At 42.1% G+C, this 23673-nt stretch overlaps 1 protein-coding gene across 1 annotated transcript in view; it reads left to right on the top strand.

Moving 5' to 3' along the window:
- Positions 1 to 23673, top strand: part of uxs1 (UDP-glucuronate decarboxylase 1) — a 61222-nt gene that overhangs the window by 19749 nt on the left and 17800 nt on the right. The window contains exons 4-7 of the mRNA XM_063054901.1: positions 9522 to 9565; positions 11149 to 11209; positions 12068 to 12125; positions 23501 to 23607. Coding sequence (XP_062910971.1) covers positions 9522 to 9565; positions 11149 to 11209; positions 12068 to 12125; positions 23501 to 23607 — 270 coding nt within the window. The remainder of the gene's footprint in view (positions 1 to 9521; positions 9566 to 11148; positions 11210 to 12067; positions 12126 to 23500; positions 23608 to 23673) is intronic.

The following is a 23673-nucleotide window of genomic DNA, read 5'->3' as shown; positions in this document are numbered from 1 at the left end:
GTACCCCATCCGTTATTTATTTATTTATCTACACACATTCTTTCTCTCTCTCTCTCTTCTCTCTTCTCTCTCTCTCTCCCCCCCCCCTCTTTCCTCTCCCTCTCCCTCTCCCCCTCCCCTGGGCTTCCCCCTCCCCCTTTTCTTTCTCCCTAGGCCTCCTGTCCCATGATCCTCTCATATCCCTTTTGCCAATCAACTGCCCAGCTCTTGGCTCCATTAACCCCCCCCCCCGTCTTCTCCTATCATTTTGGATCTCCCCCTCCCCCTCCCACTTTCAAATCTCTTACTAGCTCTTCCTTCAGTTAGTCCTGACGAAGGGTCTCGGCCCAAAACGTCGACCGTACCTCCTCCTAGAGATGCTGCCTGACCTGCTGCGTTCACCAGCAACTTTTATGTGTGTTCCTAATCAGTCTTGATGGTTTATTATTATCACGTACTACGATACAGTGCTTGTCTTGCATACTGTTCATACAGATGAAATCATTGCACAATGCATTGAAAGAAAATGAATAAAACAATAACAATCCAGAATAGACAATTGGATCATATGACATGTGAGCAGAGTTAGACCATTCGACCCATTGAGTCTGCTTTGTCATTCGATCATGGCTGATTTATTATCCTTCTCAATGCCATTCATCTGCCTTCACCCCCTAACCTTTGATGCCCTTACTAGTCAATAACCTGTCAATCTCCTCTTTAAATATACCAATGATTTGCTCTCCACAGCTTTTTGTGGCAATGAATTCCACAGATTCACCACTGTTTTGCGAAAGAAATAATGAATCAAGTGTAAAAGCTACAGAGAAAGTGCAGTGCAGGTGAATGATAAAATGCATGAGGTCAAGTCCATCTTATTGTACAAGATGGCAAGCTGTCACCTTGACCTGTTACAATTCTTGAGGTGTGTGTATATCCAGAATGGTCTTAAGTTCTAAGATTTTGACTCCGCAACAGTGATATATTTCCAAGTCAGGATGACGTGTGGCTTGGGATACATTTCCATGCTTTTACTGCTCCTGTCCAACTAACTGTTGGAGATTGTAGATTCAGAAGATGCCGTCCAAAGAGTCCTGGTGTGTTGTTGTGGTGGTGATGGTATAACCTGCTGCTACTGTGCATTGCTGGTGAAGTAAGTGAATGATTGTTGATGGGATGCCTAACAAACAGGCTCCTATATTTTCTACGGTACCTAGCTTCTTGAGTGCTGTTGAAGCTGCACTCGTGCAGGCACGTGGAGAATATTCCATCATACACCTGATTTGCGCTTGGGAGATGGTGGACAGGCTTTGTAATTTGGGAAGTGAGTTATTTATCACAGGATTTTTGTTTAGACTCTGACCTGTGTTGTTTTATTTTGCAGTCATATTGTGTAACCAGAATAATGATTGTGAGGAACTTGGTAATGCCATTGAAAGTCATGGAGTGATAGCTGGATTTTACCTTATTCGATACTTCTAAGCCTGGCCCTTGTGCAATCTGAATGTTACTCATTGCCTATCAGGCCAGGCATGGATATTGTCCAGGTCTTGCTGCATTTGGTAGGGGACTGCATTACCTGAGGAGTTGCAAATAATCGTGAATATTCTGCATGCATCAATGAATCATAATTTCTGACCTTTTGATTGAAGAAGCAGCTGGAGATAGTTGAGCCTAGGACACAACTCAGAGGAATTTCTGCAGAAGTGTCCTGTAGCTGAGATGATTGTCCACCAGCCATCATATGCCGTGGTAGCGTAGCGGTTAGTGCAGCACTGTTACAACTCAGGCTGTCGGAGTTTGCAGTTCAATTTCAATGTTATTTGCAAGGAGTCCTTACATCCTCCACATGGAATGAGTAGGTTTTCTCCGGGTGCACTGGTTTAGCCAGAGCACCTTGATGCCATACTCAAACAAATGTGGCCTTGAAATTCCTGGATATAAATTGCATGTAAAAGGTCTAATAGCCAATTATTTCTGTTCAATGTCCTATGAAAAACCTATAAATTTGTTTTAAAAAATTGTGGTATCCAATTAAACATCGGCATTACAATAAACTTTTAATTCCCAATTTTCAAACTAAATAACAGAAATGCTAATAAAAATGAAAATATTTAAACGTATAGCTTAATTGCGAGATTGATTTAAAGGCATTAGTTGTTTCACTATCAGTTACTTTATCACAATTTCCATTTTCCTCACTTTTTTGTTTATTTGTAATGTATTTCCAACATTTTGTATGTGTTGATATATTCTTTTATTTGAAAAACTCAGTAGGTCAGGCAGCATTTGTGGAAATGAAAAAACAGTCATGATGAAGGGTCTCGGCCCAAAACATCAATTCTTTTTCTTACGCAAACAACAGGAATTCTGCAGATGCTGAAAATTCAAGCAACACACATCAAAGTTGCTGGTGAACGCAGCAGGCCAGGCAGCATCTCTAGGAAGAGGTACAATCGACGTTTCAGGCCGAGACCCTTCGTCAGGACTAACTGAAGGAAGAGTTAGTAAGAGATTTGAAAGTGGGAAAAAATTCTTTTTCTTAGATGCTGCTGGACCTGCTGAGTTTTTCCAGCATCTTGTATGTGTTGATGTATTCCTTATATTTGTACAAATATAAAGCCACTAACCATTTTTTTTTTCTAATAAAGGTTTCTGGTAATAACTTATGAGTGTTGAAGCACTTCAGTAGGTACATTTAATGTCAGAGAAACACAGAAACATAGAAAACCTACAGCACAATACAGGCCCTTTAGCCCACAAAGCTGCACCGAACATGTCCTTACCTTAGATATTACCTAGGGTTACCCATAGCCCTCTATTTTTCTGAGCTCCATGTACCTGTCCAGGAGTCTCTTAAAAGACCCTATCGTATCTGCCTCCACCACTGTCGCCAGCAACCCATTCCATGCACTCACCACTCTCTGCGTTTTTAAAAAAAAAATACTCCTGACATCTCCTCTGTACCTACTTCCAAGCACCTTAAAACTGAGCTCTCTCGTGTTAGGCATTCCAGCCCTGGGAAAAAATCTTAAGAAAGAAATTAGAAAAGCTAAAAGAAAGTACGAGGTTGCTTTGGCAAGTAAGGTGAAAATAAATCCAAAGGGTTTCTACAGTTATACTAATAGCAAAAGGATAGTGAGGGATAAAATTGGTCCCTTAAAGAATCAGAGTGGACAGCTATGTGTGGAATCAAAAGAGATGGGGTGACTTTGAACAATTTCTTTTCTTTGGTATTCACTAAGGAGAAGGATATTGAATTGTGTAAGGTAAGGGAAACAGGTAGCCAAGTTATGGAAACTATGATGATTAAAGAAGAAGAAGTATTGCCGCTTTTAAGGAATATAAAAGTGGATAAGTCTCCGGGTCCTGACAGGATATTCCCTAGGACCTTGAGGGAAGTTAGTGTAGAAATAGCAGGGGCTCTGACAGAAATATTTCAAATGTCTTTAGAAACGGGGATGGTGCCAGAGGATTGGCGTATTGCTCATGTTGCTCCATTGTTTAAAAAGGGTTCTAAGAGTAAACCTATCAATTATCGGCCTGCAAGTTTGACGTCAGTGGTGGGTAAGTTAATGGAAAATATTCTTCGAGATTGAATTTTTTGAAGAGGTTACTAGGAAAGTTGACGAGGGTAAAGCGGTGGATGTTGTCTATATGGACTTCAGTAAGACCTCTGACAAGGTTCCACATGGAAGGTTCAATCGTTAGCTACTAATATTGAAGTAGTAAAATAGATTCAACAGTGGCTGGATGGGAGACGCCAGAGAGTAGTAGTGGATAACTGTTTGTCAGGTTGGAGGCCGGTGACTAGTGGTGTGCCTCAGAGATCTGTTCTAGATCCAATGTTGCTTGTCATATACATTAATGGTCTGGATGATGGGGTGGCAAATTGGATTAATAAGTATGCAGATGATACTAAGATAGGTGGAGTTGTGGATAATGAAGTAGGTTTTCAAAGCTTGCAGAGAGATTTAGGCCAGTTAGAAGACTGGGCTGAAAGACAGCAGATGGAGTTTAATGCTGATAAGTGTAAGGTGCTACATTTTGGTAGGACTAATCAAAATAGGACATACATGGTAAATGGTAGGGCATTGAGAATGCAGTAGAACAGAGGGATCTAGGAATAATGGTGCATAGTTCCCTGAAGGTGAAATCTCATGTGGATAGGGTGGTGAAGAAGGCTTTTGGTATGCTGGCCTTTATAAATCAGAGCATTGAGTATAGGAGTTGGAATGTAATGTTGAAATTGTACAAGGCATTGGTAAGGCCAAATTTGGAGTTTTGTGTACAGTTCTGGTCACTGAATTATAGGAAAGATGTCAACAAAATAGAGAGAGTACAGAGAAGATTTGCTAGAATGTTACCTGGATGTCAGCACCTAAGTTACAGAGAAAGGTTTAACAAGTTGGGTCTTTATTCTTTGGAGCATAGAAGGTTGAGGGGGGCTTGATAGAGGTATTTAAAATTATGAGGGGGATAGATAGAGTTGACATGGATAAGCTATTTTTCCATTGAGAGTAGTGGAGATTCAAATAAGAGGACATGAGTTGAGAGTTAGGGGGCAAAAGTTCAGGGGTAACACGAGGGGGAAATTTACTCAGAGAGTGGTAGCTGTATGGAACGAGCTTCCAGTAGAAGTAGTAGAGGCAGGTTCAATATTGTCATTTAAAGTAAAATTGGATAGGTATATGGACAGGAAAGGAATGGAGGGTTATGGGCTGAGTGCAGGTCGGTGGGACTAGGTGAGAGTATGCATTCGGCACAGACTAGAAGGGCTGAGATGGCCTGTTTCCGTGCTGTAATTGTTATATGATTATATGGTTAAAAAGCCTCTGACTATCCACACGATCAATGCCTCTCATCATCTTATACACCTCTATCAGGTCACCTCTCATCCTCCGTCACTCCAAGCAGAAAGGGCTGAGTTCTCTCAATCTATTCTCATAAGACATGCTCCCCAATCCAGGCAACATCCCTGTAAATCTCCTCTGCGCCCTTCCTATGGTTTCCACATCCTTCCTGTAGTGAGGTGACCAGAACTGAGCACAGTCCTCTAAGTGGGGTCTGACCAGGGTCCTATCTAGCTGCAACTTTATCTCTTGGCTCCTAAACTCAGTGCCATGATTGATGAAGGACAATTCACCGTATGCTTTCTTAACTACAGAGTCCTTTGACTGTCCAGTGGACTCGGATCCCAAGATCCCTCTGATCCTCCACACTGCCAAGAGTCTTACCATTAATACTATATTCTACCATCATATTTGACCTACCAAAATGAACCATCTCACACTTATCCAGGTTGAACTCCATCTGCCACTTCTCAGCCCAGTTTTACATCCTATCCATGTCCTGCTATAACCTCTGACAGCCCTCCCACACTATCCACAACATCCCCAACCTTTGTGTCATCAGCAAATTTACTAACCCATCCCTCCACTTCCTCATCCAGGTCATTTATAAAAAATCACCAAGAGAAGGGGTCAGAGAACAGATCCCCGAGGCACACCACAGATCTCCATGCAGAATATGACCCATCTACAACTACTCTTTGCCTTCTGTGGGCAAGCCAGTTCTGGATCCACAAAGCAATGTCCCCTTGGATCCCATGCCTCCTTACTTACTCAATAAGCTTTACATAGGGTACCTTGTCAAATGCCTTGCTGAAATTCATATACACTACACCTACTGCTCTACCTTCATCAATGTGTTTAGTCACATCCTTAAAGAATTCAGTCAGGCTTGTAAGGCTCAACCTGCCTTTGACAAAGTCACGCTGACTATTCCTAATCATATTATACCTCTCCAAATGTTCATAAATCCTGCTTTTCAGGATCTTCTCCATCAACTTACCAACCACTGAAGTAAGACTCACTGGTTTATAATTTCCTGGGCTATCCCTATTCCTTTTCTTGAATAATGGAACAACATCCGCAACCCTCCAATCCTCAGGAACAACTCCCATCCCCATTGATAAAGCAAAGATCATCACCAGAGGCTCAGCAATGTATATAATCTACATCCTGCAATTCTTTTTCTTTGCAATCATCCAGGAAAATAGAGGAGTGCCCCAAAGAATGAATTACAGTTAAATGTTAGAACCCCAAAGCCCCCCCCAACTCCCCACTCCCATGCATAAGCAGCAGCAAAGCAACAACCACCCCTCCCTCCCCACCAGCAAAAAAAGCATCAGTGCCCCCCCACTGAGCACTCAAGTGTGCAGCAAAGCATTAATAAAGACACAGACTTGCAGTACCCCAAAGTCTACTCATTCATCCAGTATTCGACATACCACATTCTCTCTCCCTCTCTCTCTCCCCCTCTCTCTCCCTCTCTCTCTCCGTCTCTCTCTCCGTCTCTCTCTCCGTCTCTCCCTCCCTCTCCCCCTCCCCCTCCCCCTCCCCTTCCCCCTCTCCTATATATATTTAAGGGAAAAAGGTGTTGCTGTGAAGGGAGACATAACAAAACATCTCGCCTATTTATGGTGTTAAAAGTCTGTTGCGTCGCTTCTTCCGAGCTCTGGGCACGCAACCGGCAGCAAGCTCGCTGCTTTCAATCTACCGTCTCCCACAACAAAATAGTTTCGCAGCGGCACCGACCTCGAGTCCGCCCACCTCCAGAGCCACGAATTCCCTGAACCCTGGAGGCACGCTAGTCTCCTAGGCCGTGACCTTGGCATATCGAATACGGCCTGTCGTGAGACCCCTGAGAGCAGGTCCCATTTCTGCTAAGAACCGAAGGCAGCATGTAACTCCAGGTCAGGGTCTTCAAAGGAACCCTGAAAGGGAAAAATAGAAATATTAAATGAAGATATTAAAGCATTTGATTAGAATGTCAACATTCCATTAATCTGTTTGTGAGTTTATGTGAAACTATCTATTAACTTTAAAAGATTTTACACCACTTTCTTGGTCATTTAAAAAAATGAAGATCTTATTTAGTTCAAAGTAGATGACTTGATCACACTGAGTTCCACTGGACAAAGTTTTACGTGTTTATTTAATTAAGGTTGTCCATCTGCAGCATTCACCACCCACTTTGTAGCAGTGTAATGTCAGTTGAAGCTATTGATATAATCACTATTCTGATTTCCAGATTATTAAATAGAGAAAAATAGAAGTCCCGTTAATCTTGCTTACATCCTGAATAATTTCCAACCGAATATCCATCCACGCTCATAATTTGCCAGAATTCATAGACATCATGGTTTTCCATATTACAGAGAATTATTAAATAAAAGGTGGGTTACATTAGTTGATATGGGAACAAAATGGCAAAAATTGAGGATTATCTAAAGTATGCAGAGAATATTTTAATTTGCATCAAAGTTATTTAAACAATGTGCTAAGATAGAGATTAGAAATTCAGAAGAAGTTCTGGTAAGTTTTTGAAGCCAAAGGCAGAGGGATACAGCAAAAAGGTTCAAAACAAGAGTTTGATGTTTCCTAGAACAAGCACGGAGGAGATATATTTAATGCTGACCTTTCTATTGTAACTGCCGTGACTCATACCTATCTCTTTGGTAACATAAGATAAAGTTGAACACTGTATAAATAACCAGATGTATCTAGAGTGCAATCAATTACAGAAGTTTAAAATTTTTTAAAGCTTGTACATCCTTGTTTACAGGTGGCACTAGTTAACGTTCATTGAAAAATATTGAAATCTATTTGCTCTTATTCCCTGCCTTTTTAATCATCATTCTACCTGTATTTGGTTTACATATTTGTTTAAAATTACTTTGTAATGTTTTGTGTAGTTAAATAATTGACTACTTTCCAGAAGTCCCATTTATTCAGTTTGTTTATTCTTGAAGAAATAGCCTTGATGCATTTTTACATGGACTAGATATCTCTTTTATTTAAATGTAACAATTGACTGAATAGAATTGCAATGTCCAGTAAATCCAGTAGAAAAGAATGTACCAGACATCTGCCATCCAGTGTATAGAAACATAAAGTATTTCCCAATTTCGTTTCTGGAAGACCCTGAGGTCAAAGTTCAAAGTAAATTTATTATCGAAGTATCTGTATGTCACCATATACAACCCTGAGATTTGTTGACCATGGATGTCGCGTCCTAGCTGTCTACATGATACATAAGCCAGGATGTCCCTATGGAGAGCAGCTGTTGCCCATGTAATAAACATGAGAAAGTCTGCAGACGCTAGATAGCAGGCTTCCCCTCTCCTCAGCAGCTGATGAAACCAAAGGAACAGCAGAGATGAATACAGTTTAGCACCAGCTGTGTTGCAGGATTTGCCATTCAGCATTGAATTCAATGTAGAGACTCCAGCTCTGGATTTTTCCTCAAGGTGTACTCCCAAAATCTTCCCCATGGGTGGGTATAGCTGCAAGGCAGTGGAGGTTTGAGATCAGAGTTTTCCTTCTCCTAGGTGAGCTGCCAACCACAGCTAATGAGCTCCATCTTCCCAAAGTGACTGGTTTTAAGACACCAGTAACCCGTCTTTGCCCCTTTTCCTGTCAGTAGAAACTGTTCAACCAGGCTTAGTAGCTAAGCCATTCTTGAAGGCCAGGAGCTGGAACTGTTTGTCAGAGGCTAATTGAGACGCACACCACTGGGAGCATTTAATAAGTAGTGGGAGCTTATGCCCACTACCACCCCTGGCTATAACAACCTCAAGGAACCTTTTTAAAAAAAAACACACACACACACACACACACACACACCTTTTTAGATAGAGTGCCCCCACCTACCCCAACGTCCTTGGTTTCCTAACTTATGGAAACACTTCACTTCTATCTAACCTAGTATTGTTCCTCAATGTTTGGGAAAACTTGGATAAATTACCCCTTAACATTTGAATTTTCAGAGAAGGCCAATTGGTGTATTCTGTCCTCGGCATTTAGCTCTTGCAGCCTAGGTTATCATTCTGGTAAAACTGCTCGGCTTATCTAAGGCTAATTTGTTCTCCTAAGGTATGGTGGCTCAGTATGCTCCAGTAGTGCATGTCTAACCACAATTTAACTTCTCCTGCTTTGCATTCTATTTCCCTTTTGATTATTGCCTGTACCCCTCATGAATGTAATATGGATGAGCTTTTGTTTTTTAAACCATCTATTAATAATTATGATATGTCCTTTTAACTTCCAATGTGGATGACCTATCATTTGAATACTTCAGAAAAACATTTTCCACAATTTTGCCATTTCACTCTTTAAAATGTATCTCTTCCATCTATGCTGTTTACTGTGCAACTTTTGTGACATTGGTGAACGCTGGTATTTGCCCTTCCTTCTGTCCCATCCTCCAAACAGTTTTTTAAAAAGTGCATCGATGCAACATGATAGATTCAGCTGATATCCATTAATCCTCTATCCAGCTGCCTACTAGATGGAATCTGAAATTTCAGTCATAAACAGTCATATTTTTGGATAGCAAGAAAGCTCTTAGAATAAGATGGATTTTAAGATGTTACTCATTGTTAGAATGCCTTCAATTTATAAACTACTTTGTGTGCTTGGTTTTATTTTTTAAGTAAATTTGTAGGCAATAGGATTTTTTTGTGTTATTGTTCACAGGTTTATGGTTCAGGCTCTCAGACTAGATCTTTCCAATATGTGAGGTAAGCTATGTTTCATGTGTAGCATGTCCTTATTTTGATAGATAAATAAGATTAATTTATCAAACATTTATGCATATCAAATTTGCATTTGTTAGAATAATAAAACACACTTGGGTCAAGAAAGATCAAAAGAAAGTTTGGAAGAATAATTAACGTGGGGAAAAAGTGGGAACTTCTATACACACGAGATTATCACAGTGAGCTGGAGATTCGGGAGTTGAGACAGAGTTGTGTTTGAGGTGGGAATCATCCTTATGTGAAGAGATTTGTGGAAGCATGCCATTCATGTTCTTTGTCAGTGAAAATGGAAACAAGTACACTCTTCAAGTTTCATACGTTAGTGTGAGGGGAAGTTCAAGTCTTGATAGTAAAAAGGCTGGGAAAGGCCCACCAATTCTTCAAAAGAAATGCCCAGAGCCAATTAATTGCAGGAAAATACTGCAACTCCTGTGACAACGGGTTTCATTATAAATTAATCAGGAGCAAATAATGAAGCGCTGTGGTGTCAGATGGTCACAGTATTAAGGTTGTGAACTAGATATTTTTTTCCTTCAATAGAGTAGGGGATTGTAGGCTTCGCAGTTTCTTTACCATAACACTTGGATTTCCTTAAAGATCAACAAAGTTAGTTAAGGTTCTGTTTGAAGCTGTTGTTTAACATTGAATAGCTTTTCAGGGTTATGCTCACACTGACTGCTTGCACACAACCATCAGAACCTCGTTCGCTCAAAATTTTACATATAATAAATGGATTAACATAATGTAAGACTTGACATCTTTTTACGATTTTGTCATACTTCACTTTTTCTCAGTAAATTGCTATTGGGCATAATTATTATAATTTGCCAAAGAGTTATTTAATGGAATTCTGGAACTTTCCAGAAAGCTGGGTTTGGACTTAATTTATTTTATACTAAATGTGAGGTACATTTGATTGTATGTTTTTAGAACAAAATTATGTGCATTTGAGCTATAATAGTTAAGAATTATTAAGTAAAATGATTTAATAGAATTTAAACAACATATTGTCTCACTAGCTTTTAATGCACCAGAGATATGTTTATTGCAAATGTAATTAGCAGATTCTTTGTGGCACTGTTCATGAGTCAGAATTTTGTACATTCATTTTATTGATACCAATTGAGAGCTGTTATAGAAAGTAAGAGTGGCAATTAACAGGATGTACATTACTAAAGACAATGTTTCCTGAGTCAGATTTGTTATCACTGGCTTATATGACTTGAATACCAAGCTGTAATATTGCAAATTTGAAAATTCCTTCCAATTTATTAAAACCCAAAATGTTCTATGAAATATTAACCATAAATATATTTGGCACTTGTATGAATATTAAATTACCTTTTCTACATGAAGTTAAATATGGATTGAAATGCCAGAAAATGTCAGAAAATTTTGTTTACGTTGAGTTAAAAAGCTATAAAAGCTGTTAAATTGTCCAGTGTTATCTAATTTTATTTCAAATTACAATGTTTTCATGTTCACTTTAACTACATGTTTAGATTGTTGATAAGCCACATGAAAATGCAACAAATTTCATTTTAATATTTAAAATTTGTTTATAGCGACCTTGTGAATGGATTAGTGGTTTTGATGAACAGCAATGTCAGCAGTCCCGTTAATGTGGTATGTAAATCATAGTCCAAGTGTTCATTTGAAATCATGGATTTGACAGTGCTATAACTAAAACTGGATAAATCCTATGATAGTTTTGTCATCCTAAATGTTAAAACCTTATGTTCCTAATTGTATTCTATCAGCAAATAATAATGTAACTTACCAACTTGCAGTAAAGGGACATAAGAATGCAGTTGCTCAGTTCTTTAAAAGGGACAGATTCATGAATCTGTTTATGTCTTTTACAATGTTTATGCTCTAAAGTATTATACATGTTGTTCAAGTGCAGAATACATAGGAAAAGGAAAGATTAAGCTGCATTTGGTGTGCAGTAGGGTTTTCATATGTTTATTTTGGGACAATTGACAAGATTTAAGGAGAGGATGCACACAACATTAGAAACTTTTATAAGGAGAGACTGGAACAGTGACAGAGACACCTCTCTAAATTAGGCTTGGGGATTAAGGATGAATTAGATTGATGTTCATACAAATAGAAAAGTGGTACTTGGCCTACTTTATCCCAACAAATATCTGAATAGGGAGTTGAAACCATTACAGGGAACTGTGTTTGGCAGTGGGCGAAACTGAGAATTTGGCACTGCAAGTCCATTGCGCATTTTGTTTTTCAAATAAGCATTTAATTATACGCATACTATTCTACTGAGAGCAGCACCATTTAATTCATGTGCATGTATGTGGCAAATGATTCAGCATGGATTCATATTTGTTCTAATAATGTGTGAAGTATTTTTGTCATTTAATTAAAGTGTATATTGCTATTAAATTCATTCATAGCAGGTGTGCAAATAAAGTTGTTGTTTAAGTTGGCAGTTGTCTTCAAATGCAAACTGTTTTATTTTCACAGGGAAACCCAGAAGAACACACCATTCTGGAATTTGCCAAATTAATTCGGAGCCTTGTTGGTAATTTCATTCTGCTTATTTGGGGATCTGGTGAGGAAAGGAATGTCATTCCAGGGGAATAAATCATTTGATCCATCTAATCAACTACAGTCTTTTGGCTAATAATATAACATACTTTGTCTTCTAATCCTTGCAATCAGCCTGTGCATATACTGAGTTTTCAGAAATTACAATGATTGCTTTCAGAATTTTCTCATCTATTTTCTTTGGATTTATAAGGCTCCAAAGCCACCTTAATCGTTCTATGTCCACTGAATATCAATAGGCTTTTCCACCATTAATTGCTTGTCTTTAGCCATTGTCTTAATTTCCATTTAAATATTTTCTTGTCTATTTTTTTTAATGTCACAGTTTTTTCATTTTGTCTTTACCACCATCAGACACGTTCAGCTTTTGATGGTTGGTTCTGTGGGGAAAATCTTACTTCAGGAAAAGTCCAACCAGGCTTTGCATGTTCCTGTAGGCAACGCTCAGCTGAAGTCAACCTGTTCTGGATTTGTCAATGGATCCATCAAATGTCCCAGTGGAAGATTTATCTCATTTAATAGGGTACCTTAAAATGCAAGATTTTCCAAAGGAATAGTTTGGGGAGAAACAACCTATATGAACTTTCAATTGCGGCGCCTGCCATTGATCTCGGCGGCTCCAACACCTCAGGACATATTCAAAACCCGGACTCCAGCAACGACCATGGACACATTCGAAGTGATTGCGCAACCACCAACTGCAACTCCAGCCTTGAACTCCAGGCCGGGTCTTTATGTGCTGCTGTTGTGACTCCCATCTCCCCTTCCCCCACCACCACTCCGCAGCCCCGTCTTCCTCAGATCCCACCGTCAGCTCCTGGGCCCTCAGAGGCTCCATCTTTCTCTCACCCCAACCCTCCCCTCTCCACTGACACCCCCAGCCTCCCCCCTCCCCCCTCTGATCCCAGCTCTCATCCGTGCCGGGTCTTTACCATCCCCTCCGACCTTCAACTGTCGGAGGCAGAACGCTCTGTTCTCAGTAAGGGCCTCACGTTTGTCCCCCTTCGCCCACACCTCAGCGAGTTCCGTGTTCGCCACGATGCAGAACTTTTCTTCCGCCGTCTCCGTCTCCGAGCCTACTTCTTCGGCAAGGACTCTTCCACCCCCACCGATGACCCCTTCTCCCGTCTTCAACCCTCCTCTTCTTCATGGACACCCCGCTCTGGTCTTCTGCCTGCTCTGGATCTCTTTATTGCCAACTGCCGACGGGACATCAACCGTCTCGACTTCACCGCACCTTGTCCCCATTCCAACCTCACTCCTTCGGAACGCTCTGCTCTCCACTCCCTCCGCACTAATCCTAACCTTATTATTAAACCCGCTGATAAAGGGGGTGCTGTTGTAGTCTGGCGTACTGACCTCTACCTTGCCGAGGCACAGCGACAACTCGCGGATACCTCCTCTTATTTACCCCTCGATCGTGACCCCACTAAGGAGCACCAGGCCATTGTCTCCCACACTATCAACGACTTTATCCGCTCAGGGGATCTCCCATCCACTGCTACCAACCTTATAGTTCCCACACCCCGCACTTCCCGTTTCTACCTCCTACCCAAGATCCACAAACCTGCCTGTCCTGGCCGACCTATTGTCTCAGCTTGCTCCTGCCCCACCGAACTCGTTTCTGCATACCTCGACACTGTTTTATCACCCCTTGTTCAATCCCTTCCGACCTATGTTCGTGACACTTCTCACGCTCTTAAACTTTTCGATGATTTTAAGTTCCCTGGCCCCCACCGCTTTATTTTCACCATGGATGTCCAGTCCTTATATACTTCCATCCCCCATCAGGAAGGTCTCAAAGCTCTACGCTTCTTTTTGGATTCCAGACCTAATCAGTTCCCCTCTACCACCACTCTGCTCCGTCTAGCGGAATTAGTCCTTACTCTTAATAATTTCTCCTTTTGCTCCTCCCATTTCCTCCAAACTAAAGGTGTAGCTATGGGCACCCGTATGGGTCCTAGCTATGCCTGCCTTTTTGTTGGGTTTGTGGAACAATCTATGTTCCGTGCCTATTCTGGTATCTGTCCCCCACTTTTCCTTCGCTATATCGACGACTGCATTGGTGCTGCTTCCTGCACGCATGCAGAACTCGTTGACTTTATTAACTTTGCCTCCAACTTTCACCCTGCCCTCAAGTTTACCTGGTCTATTTCCGACACCTCCCTCCCCTTTCTAGATCTTTCTGTCTCTGTCTCTGGAGACAGCTTATCCACTGATATCTACTATAAGCCTACTGACTCTCACAGCTATCTGGACTATTCCTCTTCTCACCCTGTCTCTTGCAAAAACGCCATCCCCTTCTCGCAATTCCTCCGTCTCCGCCGCATCTGCTCTCAGGATGAGGCTTTTCATTCTAGGACGAGGGAGATGTCTTCATTTTTTAAAGAAAGGGGCTTCCCTTCCTCCACTATCAACTCTGCTCTTAAACGCATCTCCTCCATTTCACGTACATCTGCTCTCACTCCATCCTCCCACCACCCCACTAGGAATAGGGTTCCCCTGGTCCTCACCTACCACCCCACCAGCCTCCGGGTCCAACATATTATTCTCCGTAACTTCCGCCACCTCCAACGGGATCCCACCACTAAGCACATCTTTCCCTCCCCGCCTCGCTCTGCATTCCGCAGGGATCGCTCCCTACACAACTCCCTTGTCCATTCGTCCCCCCCATCCCTCCCCACTGATCTCCCTCCTGGCACTTATCCGTGTAAGCGGAACAAGTGCTACACATGCCCTTACACTTCCTCCCTTACCACCATTCAGGGCCCCAAACAGTCCTTCCAGGTGAGGCATCACTTCACCTGTGAGTCGACTGGGGTGATATACTGCGTCCGGTGCTCCCGATGTGGCCTTTTATATATTGGTGAGACCCGACGCAGACTGGGAGACCGCTTTGCTGAACATCTACGCTCTGTCCGCCAGAGAAAGCAGGATCTCCCAGTGGCCACACATTTTTATTCCACATCCCATTCCCATTCTGACATGTCTATCCACGGCCTCCTCTACTGTAAAGATGAAGCCACACTCAGGTTGGAGGAACAACACCTTATATTCCGTCTGGGTAGCCTCCAACCTGATGGCATGAACATTGACTTCTCCAACTTCCGCTAGGCCCCACCTCCCCCTCGTACCCCAGCTGTTACTCATTTTTATGCACACATTCTTTCTCTCACTCTCCTTTTTCTCCCTCTGTCCCTCTGAATATACCTCTTGCCCATCCTCTGGGTCACACCCCCCCCCCCGTCTTTCTCCCTAGGCCTCCTGTCCCATGATCCTCTCGTATCCCCTTTTGCCTATCACCTGTCCAGCTCTCGGCTCTATCCCTCCCCCTCCTGTCTTCTCCTATCATTTTGCATCTCCCCCTCCCCCTCCAGCTTTCAAATCCCTTACTCACTCTTCCTTCAGTTAGTCCTGACGAAGGGTCTCGGCCTGAAACGTCGACTGCGCCTCTTCCTATAGATGCTGCCTGGCCTGCTGCGTTCACCAGCAACTTTGATGTATGTTGCGTAACCTATATCTGTATCCATTAGATATTTGGATAAATATTTAAAATTGAGGATATTCAAAATACTGCAGAGAGATCAAGCTGGTAAGCAGAGAATTGACACATATATTGGAACAAAAGGCCATCAGGTAGTGCACATTCTCTTCTCTAGTATTACTTCATAATTAATAGGGGAATAATATTACTAACATTTTCTGTGTTTCTCTGTCTTTGTAAGCATTTTGCTGAGGCTTGTAGCTGATGAAATTTTCCCCTTCTTTAGGACTCTTGGCTGCAATGGAAAGCTATGATCACTGTCATCTTTATTAGCTTAGATTTGGTTCTATGTCCCTGATGGATTAAGATTTGTACTATTGAGGTCTTTAAGCAATTGGAAATTTTGTGTAATGACTGGTGATTTTACCAAGATATTGTGAGTAGGGCAAAAATTTACTTCCTTTACAGAATATGTTTTTATATATCTTTCAAATGTCTGCAAATTTAACTGCCTTATTCCTATCTAAAACAAAGCCAGAGACACCTGCAGTGAGGTCACTTCCAATCCCACACTGGTGCCTCTGGATTCTTTTAGGGACTGGTCTTTAGCTGCTTTTGATTTCTTATCTGCATCCTACAGCATAATTCAAAAATATCAGGTTCCATACAAACACTGATTAAATACAGCTCTACCTTAGCATCACTTCTCTTGACCCTCTATAACTGCACTTTGCCAGGCATCCAATATCAGAAGAGCAGAATTATTCAATAATTAAATATTGGGTTGGGGGGGGCACGGGATTGAACGCCATTATCTTCAATCCCATCAGTTACTGTCTACATTTTTCTGAAGCTCAGTCAGAGTTTTTCGGTTGTAGAGCCAAGTTATGCTTTTGCCTCCATAATATCTCCATCACCAAAATACCCCTCTCAGCAATACTTTCATTCTCTCTGGACATGATTCCAGTATTCTGCTGGCTGGCATTCTTTCCTCCGGACTGCTTATTTTTTTCACTTGTGCATCTGCCATTCACCTGTCTGATAGTACCTGAAACATGAAATTCTCACCCAGTGGTCAAATCATGCTTTGTACACACAACCCATGTCTCTTTAACAGCTCTAGCCTTTAACTCTGTTTTTGTTGTCCACCTTTAATTCTAGCCTATTGCACAGTCCTAATTAATATTGCCTCATCTGTAGCTGCTTGAATACTCTCCTCCTCCCCGCCCCCCCCCCGCCGTCCTTCTTGTATAAAAAAGACACATCATCTCACTGTTTTTGGATACAAAAAGTCATTGTAAAAAAAGTGTGAATGAGACTCCCAGTGAGAATGTAAATGAATCGAGAAATTTGAACTTAGAGGTGTTGATAACTCATGGATTCACTCTATTCAAAAACTATCACTTAACCACGTTTTACTTTGTATGTCACCTTTAATCTGATAGTACTCCTGTCAAGCATCATAGGGAATTTTGCAGTGCTAAGAACTTCCAAGTGCAAATGTTGATGAGCTATCAATGCCACTGCAAATGTTATTTTGACTATAGATTCAAGTGGTATGTGGAAACCAGCCCTTTAGCCTATCAAGTCCACGCCAAACAATACCCCACACATTTTCACTAATCCTCTACATTATTCCTTTTTTTTATCTCCCATATTCTCATCATTCCTCTCCCACTCACTTACAGCTAGGTGCAATTTAAAGTGGTCACATGTCTTTAGGAACTAGAGGAAGCCCACACGATTGCACAGAAAATGTGCAAACTCGACACAGGTAGCACTTGATGTCAGATTGAAACCAGATCTCTGCTATGTGAAGTAGCTGCACAACTGTGTTGCCCTATATATTTTTTATGAGATATGCAAAACAAAGGTTGATTTCACCACTGGTGCCAGCAAAGTAAAAGTGCCTCAGTACTAATTAAAGTGAATCAAAGTACCTGGCTGTCAAGGAACTGTACGAGACCATCAACACGCTGGAGACTGCACACCCAGAGGCTGCCTTCATCGTTTCCGGTGACTTTAATCGAGTGTCACTGAGGAAAATCTCTCCAAAGTTTTGTCAGCACACCCAGGTGAGCACTCATGGAGATAACACACTTGATCACTGCTACACTGTCTTCTGCAATGCTTACAAAGCTCTCCTTCGCCCAGCTTTTGGAAAATCAGATCACTCTTCAATCCTGCTTCTGCCGACATACAGGCAGAATCTGAAACGAGGCAGCCATAGTTAAAACTGTCCACTGTTGGTCCGACCAATCAGCCTCCGTGCTGCAGGATTGCTTCGATGATGTCAACTGGAATGTCTTCCATGATGAGGATGTCTCCGAGTTCACAGATGGAGTCATGTGCTTCATCCGGAAGTGCATCGAAAATGTTGTCCCCCAGAAGTCTGTCAGGGTCTTCCCGAACCAGAAACCCTGGATCAGTAGTTCCGTGCGAGCAGCACTTACAGCGTGACATCGAGCTGACATCGCTGGCGATCAACTAGAGCTCAAGAAAACTTGCTACGATCTGCGCAAAGCTATTGAGGCTGCAAAACAACAATATAGGGAGATTGAGTCAAGATTCACAACGAATAGCACACGTGACTTGCGGTGAGGGCTGCGTACCATCGCAAACTTCAAAGCCAAACGTTGTGGTGCGGCCAGCATTGTGGCCTCTCTCCCAGATGAACTCAATCGTTTTAATGCTAGGTTCAGTGTTGCTAACTCTGAGCCTCTGAGAAAAGCCACCACTACAACCTGCAACCTGATCATCTCTAAGGCTGAGGTACGCAGATGTTTCCAATACGTGGACAGTCACAAGACTGCGGGATCGGACGGCATCCCAGGGCAAGTACTTGGGATATGTGCAGCACAACTGGCACGTGTGTCTACGTGCCTGTCACACTCACCTCAATAATACGCAAATACTTTGAGAGGCTGGGCAAGGATTACACCTGCAGCATGCTACCACTCAAACTGGACCCCCTACAATTCGCCTACCAACACAACCGATCGACAGATGACGCAATAGCCATTGCTCTACATACTGTCCTTACGCATCTGAAGAAGAAGGATGCTTATGTGAGAATGTTGTTCTTGGATTACAGTTCAGTATTCAACACCATAATTCTATCCAGGCTCAACAAGAAGCTCAGAGACTTCGGCCTTAACCCTGCCTTCGGCAGCTGGATCCTGGACTTCCTGTCAGATCGCCAGCAGGTTGTAAAAGTGGGCTCCCTCACCTCCAAACCTCTGACTCTCAGTACAGGAGCCCCTCAGAGCTGAGTACTGAGTCTCCTCTTTTACTCCCTGTATACCCATGACTGTATTGCCACCCACAGCTCCAATCTGCTAATTAAATTTGCCCCAACGACACTACATTGATTGGCCTTATCTCAAACAATAACGATGTGGCCGACAGGGAAGAAGTCATTTCTCTGACACAGTGGTGTCAACAAAAAAACCTCTCCCTCAATGCCACAAAAACAAAGGAGCTGGTTGTGGATTACAGGAGGAATGAAGATTGGCTAACCCCTATTGACATCAATGGATCTGGGGTTGAGAGAGTAAACAGCTTCAAGTTCCTTGGCATCCACATCACAGAGGACCTCACGTGGTCTGTACACGCCAGCTGTGCGGTGAAAAAGGCACAACTTTCACTTCAGACGTTTGAGGAAGTTTGGTATGGGCCCCAATATCCTAGGAACTTTCGACAGGGGCACAGTTGAGAGCATCCTGACTGGCTGCATCACTGCCTGGTATGGGAACTGTACCTCTCTTAATCGCAGGACTCTGCAGAGAGTGGTGCGGACAGCCCAGCACATCATGATTCAGGACATTTACAAGGACAGGTGTGTAAAAAGGGCCTGTAGGATCATTGGGCACTCAAGCCATCCTGACCATAATCTATTCCAGCTGCTACCATCCTGGAAACGGTATCACAGTATAAAAGCCAGGACCAACAAGATCGGGGACAGCTTCTCCACCAGGCCATCACACTGATGAACTCATGCTGACTTGAGTGTACTCTATATTACATTGACTGTTCTATTTATTATAAATTACTATGATTGCACATTTAGATGGAGACGTAACAAAAATATTTTTACTCATGTATGAAGGTTTGAAATGATTTAGAAGGAATTACAAATTCCCATGGGTCTGGTCCATGGGTTGAGATTCTGAATTGGAGAAAGGCCAATTTTGATTATATCAGAAAGGATCTGATAAGTATGAATTGGAACAGGCTGTTTTCTGGCTCAGATGTACTTGGTAAGTGGGAGGCCTTCAAAAGTGAAATTTTGTGTACAAAGCTTGTGTGTGCCTTGCAGAATAAAAGTTGAAGATAACAGGTTTAGGGAACCTCGGTTTTCACAAGATATTGAGGCTATGGTTAAGAAAAAAAAAGATGCATGGCAGATAGGAATAAATGAGGTACTTATGTACTTATGGACTATAAGAAACGCAAGAGAACACTTAAGAAAGGAATCAGGAGGACTAAAAGAAGGCATGTGGCCAAGTGGTTAAGGCATTGGTCTAGTGATCGGAAGGTCGCTAGTTCGAGCCTCATCTGAGGTGGCGTGTTGTGTCCTTGAGCAAGGCACTTAACCACACATTGCCCTGTGATGACACCGGTGCCAAGCTGTATCGGCCCTAGTGCCCTTCCCTTGGACAACATTGGTGGCGTGGAGAGGGGAGACTTACAGCATGGGCCAGTCTTCCATACAACCTTGCCCAGGCCTTTGCCCTGGAAACCTTCCAAGGTGCAAATCCATGGTCTCACGAGACTAACGGATGCCCGTGTGTGTGTGTGTGTATGTATATATATAATATGTGTGTGTGTGTCTGTGGCATGAGGTTTCCCTGGTGGACTAGGTGTAGGAGAATCCTGAGGATTCTACAGAAATGTTAGGAGCAAAAGGATTGCAAGGGACAAAATTGGTCCCCTGGAAGATCAGGACTGTAATCTATGCGTGGAGCCAAAAAACATGGGGGAGATCTTAAATGGATTTTTTGCATCTGTATTTATTCAGGAGACAGACACAGAGTCCAAAGAAGTGAGGCAAAGCAACAGCAAAGTCATGGACCCTATGCAGATTACAGAGGAGGAGGTGTTGCTGTCTTGAGGCAAATTAGGGTGGATAAATCCCCAGGGTCAGACAAGGTGTTCCCTTGGACTCTGTGGGAGGCAAGTGCAGAAATTGCCGGGGCCCTAGCAGAGATATTTAAATCATCCTTAGTGACAGGTGAGGTACCAGAAGATTGGAGGATAGCTAATGTTTTTCCACTGTTTAAGAAAGTCTTTAAAAATAGACGAGGATATTATAGGCTGGTGAGCCTGACGTCAGTAATAGGAAAGATATTCCATGATCAAATATGAGTATTTGGATAGGTGGGGTCTGTTCAAGGATAGTTGGTATTGCTTTGTGCATGATAGGTCGTGTCTGACCAATCTTCTAGCGATTTTTGAGGAAGTTACCAGGAAAGTTGATGAAGCCAAGGCAGTGGATGTTGTCTACATGGACTTTAACATGGCATTTGACAAGATCCTACATGGGAGGTTGATCAAGAAGATTCAGTTGCTTGGCATTCAGGTTGAGATAGTAAATTGGATTAGACACTGGCTTTGTGGAAGAAGTCAGAGAGTGGTAGTAGATGGTTGCTTCTGATACCAGAGGCCTTTGACTAGTGGAATGCTGCAAGGATTGGTGCTGGGTCCATTGTTTGTTATCTATATCTATGATCTGGATGTTAATTTCGTTAACTGAATCAGCAAATTTGCAGAAGGCACCAAGCTTGGGGGTGCGGTGAAGAGTGAAGAAGACTATCAGAGTTTGCAGTGGGATCTGGACCAACTGGAAAAATGGCAGAGTGAATTTAATGCAGACAAGTGTGAGGTGTTGCACTTCAGTAGGACCAACTAGGGTAGGTCTTACACAGTGAACGGTAGGGCACCGAGGAGTGTGGTAGACAAAAGGATCTGAGAATACAGTTCCATAAATCATTGAAAGTGGTGGCATAGGTAGATAGGGTCATAAAGAAAGCTTTTGGCACATTGGCCTTCATAAATAAAAATATTGAGTACACGAGATGGGATGTTACGTTGAAGTTGTATAAGACATTGGTGAGGCCTAATTTGAAATTTTATGAACAGACTTGGTCACCTACTTACAGGAAAGATGTAAATAAGATTGAAGTGGCAAGAGTGAGCAGGTTCAAGTTCCAGGTGTCAAGATCTCTGAGGATCTAACCTGGTCCCAACATATCGATGTAGTCATAAAGAAGGCAAGCCAGCGACTATGCTTCATTAGGAGTTTGAAGAGATTTGGTATGTCAACAAATACATTCTAAAACGTCTGTAAATGTACTGTGAAGCGCATTCTGACAGGCTACATCACTGTTTAGTATGGGGGGACTACTGCACAGGACTGAAAGAAGCTGTAGAGGGTTGTAAATTTAGTCAGCTCCATCTTGGGTACTAGCCTACAAAGTACCCAGGATATCTTCAAGGAGCGGTGTCTCAGAAAGGCAGCGTCCATTATTAATGACCTCCAATACCCAGGGCATGCTCTTTTCTCACTGTTACCATCGGGTAGGAGGTACAGAAGCCTGAAGGCACACACTCAGTGATTCAGGAACAGCTTCTTCCCTTCTGCCATCTGATTCCTAACTGTATACTGTAATTGATTTACTTATTTATTATTATTATTTTATTTTTTTCTTCTGTATTATGTACTGCATTGAACTGCTGCTAGGTTAACAAATTTCATGACACATGCCGGTGACCTGATTCTGATTCTGAAAGAGCACAGAGAAAATTTGCAAGGATGTTATTGGGTCTGGAGGACCTGGGTTACAGAGAAAGATTGAATAGGTTAAGGCTTTATTCCTTGGAACATGGAAGATTGAGGGGAGATTTGATAGAGGTATATAATATTCAGGGGTATTAATAGGGTAAATACAGGCAGTTTTTTCCCTCTGAGGTTGCGTGGACCTGCAACTAGAGGTCAAGGTGAGAAATTTAAGGGGAATGTAAGGGGAAACATTTTCACTCTGAGGGTCATGAAAGGGTGGAACTAGCTGCCAATGCAAGTGAAGTTGATTTCAACGTTTAAGAGAAGTTTGGATAGGTACATGGATGGCAGGGCTATGGTCCGGGTGCAGGTTAAATGGTTCAGCATGGACTAGATGGGCCAAAGGGCCTGTTTCTGTTCTGTACTTTTCTATCTGGTAACTCACCTGTAGCTAATGAAGAGTCCTAACAATATGCTCTGTTTGTCATAGTATTCTGGGATAGATTCCAGTAGGCACTAGGGATTTATCCATGTTAATCAATGCCAAGTGTCTCGAACACTTTCTCCTTCCTGGCACAGATATATTCCAGAATATTAATGTATCCCTCCCCATATTCCCCATCTTCCTTATTGGTATTGTCTATGGAGAATGAGGTGTATTCACTTGAAATCCTACTCTTATCTAGTGGCTCCTCACATGGATTTCCTTTTTGGCCCCTGAAGGAACTCTTTCCATAAGCAGCAAGATAGTACTTAGCGATTTTTTAGGATTCTCCTTAATTTAATCCTGCTTGCCAAAGTCTTGGCCCTAAATGAGACCCTTGTGGAGCTAATTATGTTTGACTTGCATCAGTTTTGATTACCATGGTACTTCAGGTTACGAATGCAAGAGTGCCGTTATTTTCAGTGCTTTCTGTAAATGTGATATGAAATATTTGGAGATGCAAGTTAAAGCCATTTTCACAGCTTTAACTCATCCTCATTGTTCCAGAAAAAGTAAGCTACTTGGTTATTCAGTCTTTCTTTTTAGTTCAAAATTAATAGCGTTATGTCGGAGTTGAGGTGTATTATTTTTTCTCTCCAGCAGGGAGCAGAAGTGAAATTTTGTCACTTCCAGAAGCACAAGATGATCCCCAACGAAGAAATCCAGATATCAGAAAAGCTAAATTATTGCTGGGATGGGAGCCTGTGGTAAGGATATATTGATTCCTCTATTTACATGACAAATCATGTAATTGAAAGTGTGTAATCATGAAG

The sequence above is a fragment of the Mobula hypostoma genome, chromosome 7, assembly GCF_963921235.1.
Source record: "Mobula hypostoma chromosome 7, sMobHyp1.1, whole genome shotgun sequence".
Classification (NCBI taxonomy): Eukaryota; Metazoa; Chordata; class Chondrichthyes; order Myliobatiformes; family Myliobatidae; genus Mobula; species Mobula hypostoma.
Note: the sequence above shows the minus strand (reverse complement) of the source record. Positions and strands in the feature narration are given on the sequence as shown.